Below are 2677 nucleotides of genomic sequence, written 5' to 3'. Positions count from 1 at the left end.
AGGCCATTCAGGTTTGACCTAGATCGCATCCCTGATGAATATACAGTAGAGGTGAAGAATAGATTCAAGGGTCTGGATTTGATAGATAGAGTGCCTGAAGAACTATGGACGGAGGTTCGTGACATTGTACAGGAGGCAGCAATCACCACCATCCCAACGCACAAGAAATGCAAGAAAGCAAAGTGGCTTTCTCATGAGGCTTTACAAATAGCAAAGGAAAGAAGGAAAGCGAAAGGCAAAGGCGAAAAGGAAAGATTTACCCAACTGAATGCAGATTTCCAGAGAACAGCAAGGAGAGATAAGGAGGCCTTCCTGAATGAGCAGTGCAAAGTAATAGAGGAAAACAATAGAATGGGAAGGACTAGAGATCTCTTCAAGAAAATTGGAGAAATCAAGGGAGTGTTCCATGCAAAGCTGGCCATGATAAAGGACAAAAACGGTAGGGACCTAAAAGAAGCAGAAGAGATTAGGAAAAGATGGCAAGAATACACAGAAGAACTATACAAGAAAGACCTCGATGTCCTTGACAACCACGACGGTATAATCACTGACCTCGAGCCAGACATCCTGGAATGTGAAGTTAAATGGGCCTTAGAAAGCATTACTAACAACAAAGCTAGTGGAGGTGATGGTATTCCAGCTGAGCTATTCAAAGTCTTAGAAGATGATGCTGTTAAAGTGCTGCCCGCAATTTGCCAGCAAATTTGGAAAACGCAACAGTGGCCACAGGATTGGAAAAGGTCAGTATACATTCCAATCCCAAAGAAGGGCAATGCCAAGGAATGCTCAAACTATCGCACAGGGGTAGGTAGGAAAACGTATAAGCAAGAAACAAAAGAGAAGAGTAAGAAAACGTTTTTCTTTATACAAGGTTAATACTATCACGTAATAACTAGTAAATATGTAAGTATAAAAGAATATTTTGTTAGTCTTTAAGGTGCTACTGGACTCTTGCTCTTATCTATTGCTACAGACAGACAAACACGGCTACCCCATCTTGATCTACTGAGCTGAAGTATAAGCTATTGCGTCCCAACTTTCTCTTCTGCATGCACAAGGTATTTTTCAATTGGGTTGACACTGTATATTCCTCTCTGTTATGTGGATGTTTTTAAGGAAGTAACAGGGGAAAAACTACACCTGTTTCAAAATGGCCCCAAAGGAATCACTGGTGATTGTCTGTATTTTGATAATGGTCTGTGTTCTGAAAATGCACTTGAGCCCAGTGCATGTGATTAATGAATCATTGGCATGGTATCAACACGCCACTGAAATTGGGACGTGAATGTTCAAGTACACTGAGCACAACAGTCAGTCAAATCCTGTGCTTTGCCATAGCCCATGCACACACATGAACACATGAAGCTGCTTACACAGCGTTAGACCATCAAGGTCAGTATTGTCTACTCAGACTAGCAGCGGCTATCCAAAGTCTCAGGTAGGGGTTTTCGCATCACCTATTTTACCTGATCCTTTTTTAAACTGGAGATGCCGGGGATTGAACCTGGGGCCTTCTGCATGCCAAGTGGATGCTGTGCCACTGAGCCACGGCCCTCCCCCAAAGTAAGTCTTCCTGCTCCGGAATCACTAGGTAGTAGACCTAGATGGTAAGCGTAAACCTAGCAGTAGCGGTTGCTCCCAGCCTGAAGAAACAGGACAAATGAAGGTAATGACACAGGGAAGGTATGAACCAGACTTCTCCACAGGAAGAATTCTGGTCGGATTAGCCAGGAATAGCTCTCTCTTTTGAGTTGGGAAATGAAAAGTCACCTTTGATTTCAGATATCCTTGCCTTCTTGAAAGGATGTGCAAAATGACACATACAGGCTGAGTTTTGCCTTGAAGTGTTTCCGTCATAACTCAGAGAGAGCGAAGGAACCTCGATATGGCAAGAAGGAAGACTCAAGAAGGGTCGCAGCCTGGGTAAGTTTTATAAATTAGGAAGATGTTGGCCAGGAGAGTGCAGAGATTAGGAGAGAGAAAGGCAGAGCAAAATTCTTGGGTTGGTTCCCTTCGCTTACCTTGGTTCTTAAGACCGGGGTTGGTTGTTGGTAGGTGAAGAGTCCTAAGAGGATGCCGACCAGAAATGGACCATATCGGCAATAAGGTTTCGAATAATACTCCATGAAATACATCACGGTGGATGTTTCCCTGCAAGCAGAATGGAAATGATTGGACTGGAGTTTTGAATGAATGTTAATAAATAACCGCTCCCAGTAAATGACATTTGGCAAAGGACTCTGATGGACTGACTCCACCGATGTAAAACAAGCATTCACCAAGCCTGAACGTTACTGCTGGGGTGTATCCCAAGAGCCCCCCTGACCTAGATAGCCCAGGCTAACCCGATCTCCTCAGATCTCAGAAGCTAAGCAGGATCGGCACTGGTTAGTATTTGGATGGGAGCCCCTCAAGGAATACCAGATTGCAACGTGGAGGCAGGCAGTGGCAAACCAGCTGAACAACTCTTGCCTTGAAAACCCTATGGGGATGCCATAAATTGGCTGTGGCTTAACAGCCAAATATATATATATACAAGAGGGGGACCCGCGATATTCGCGGAGGGGGGGAGAAGAGCTCCGTCTCCTCCACCCCCCCTCCGCTCGATCTCCCCGAGGCGGAGGCGCGGGGGGCAGTGGCGAGGCCGGTCTTCCCCCCCCCCGCCGTCTGGCTCCGT

At 45.6% G+C, this 2677-nt stretch overlaps 1 protein-coding gene across 1 annotated transcript in view; it reads right to left on the bottom strand.

Moving 5' to 3' along the window:
• LOC107105805 (nose resistant to fluoxetine protein 6-like) overlaps positions 1–2677 on the bottom strand; it is a 41915-nt gene that overhangs the window by 8235 nt on the left and 31003 nt on the right. The window contains exon 8 of the mRNA XM_015405833.1: positions 2022–2151. Coding sequence (XP_015261319.1) covers positions 2022–2151 — 130 coding nt within the window. The remainder of the gene's footprint in view (positions 1–2021; positions 2152–2677) is intronic.

Source organism: Gekko japonicus, unplaced genomic scaffold (assembly GCF_001447785.1).
Source record: "Gekko japonicus isolate JY-2015 unplaced genomic scaffold, Gekko_japonicus_V1.1 scaffold201, whole genome shotgun sequence".
Classification (NCBI taxonomy): Eukaryota; Metazoa; Chordata; class Lepidosauria; order Squamata; family Gekkonidae; genus Gekko; species Gekko japonicus.
This window is presented reverse-complemented; position numbering and strand designations above follow the sequence as displayed.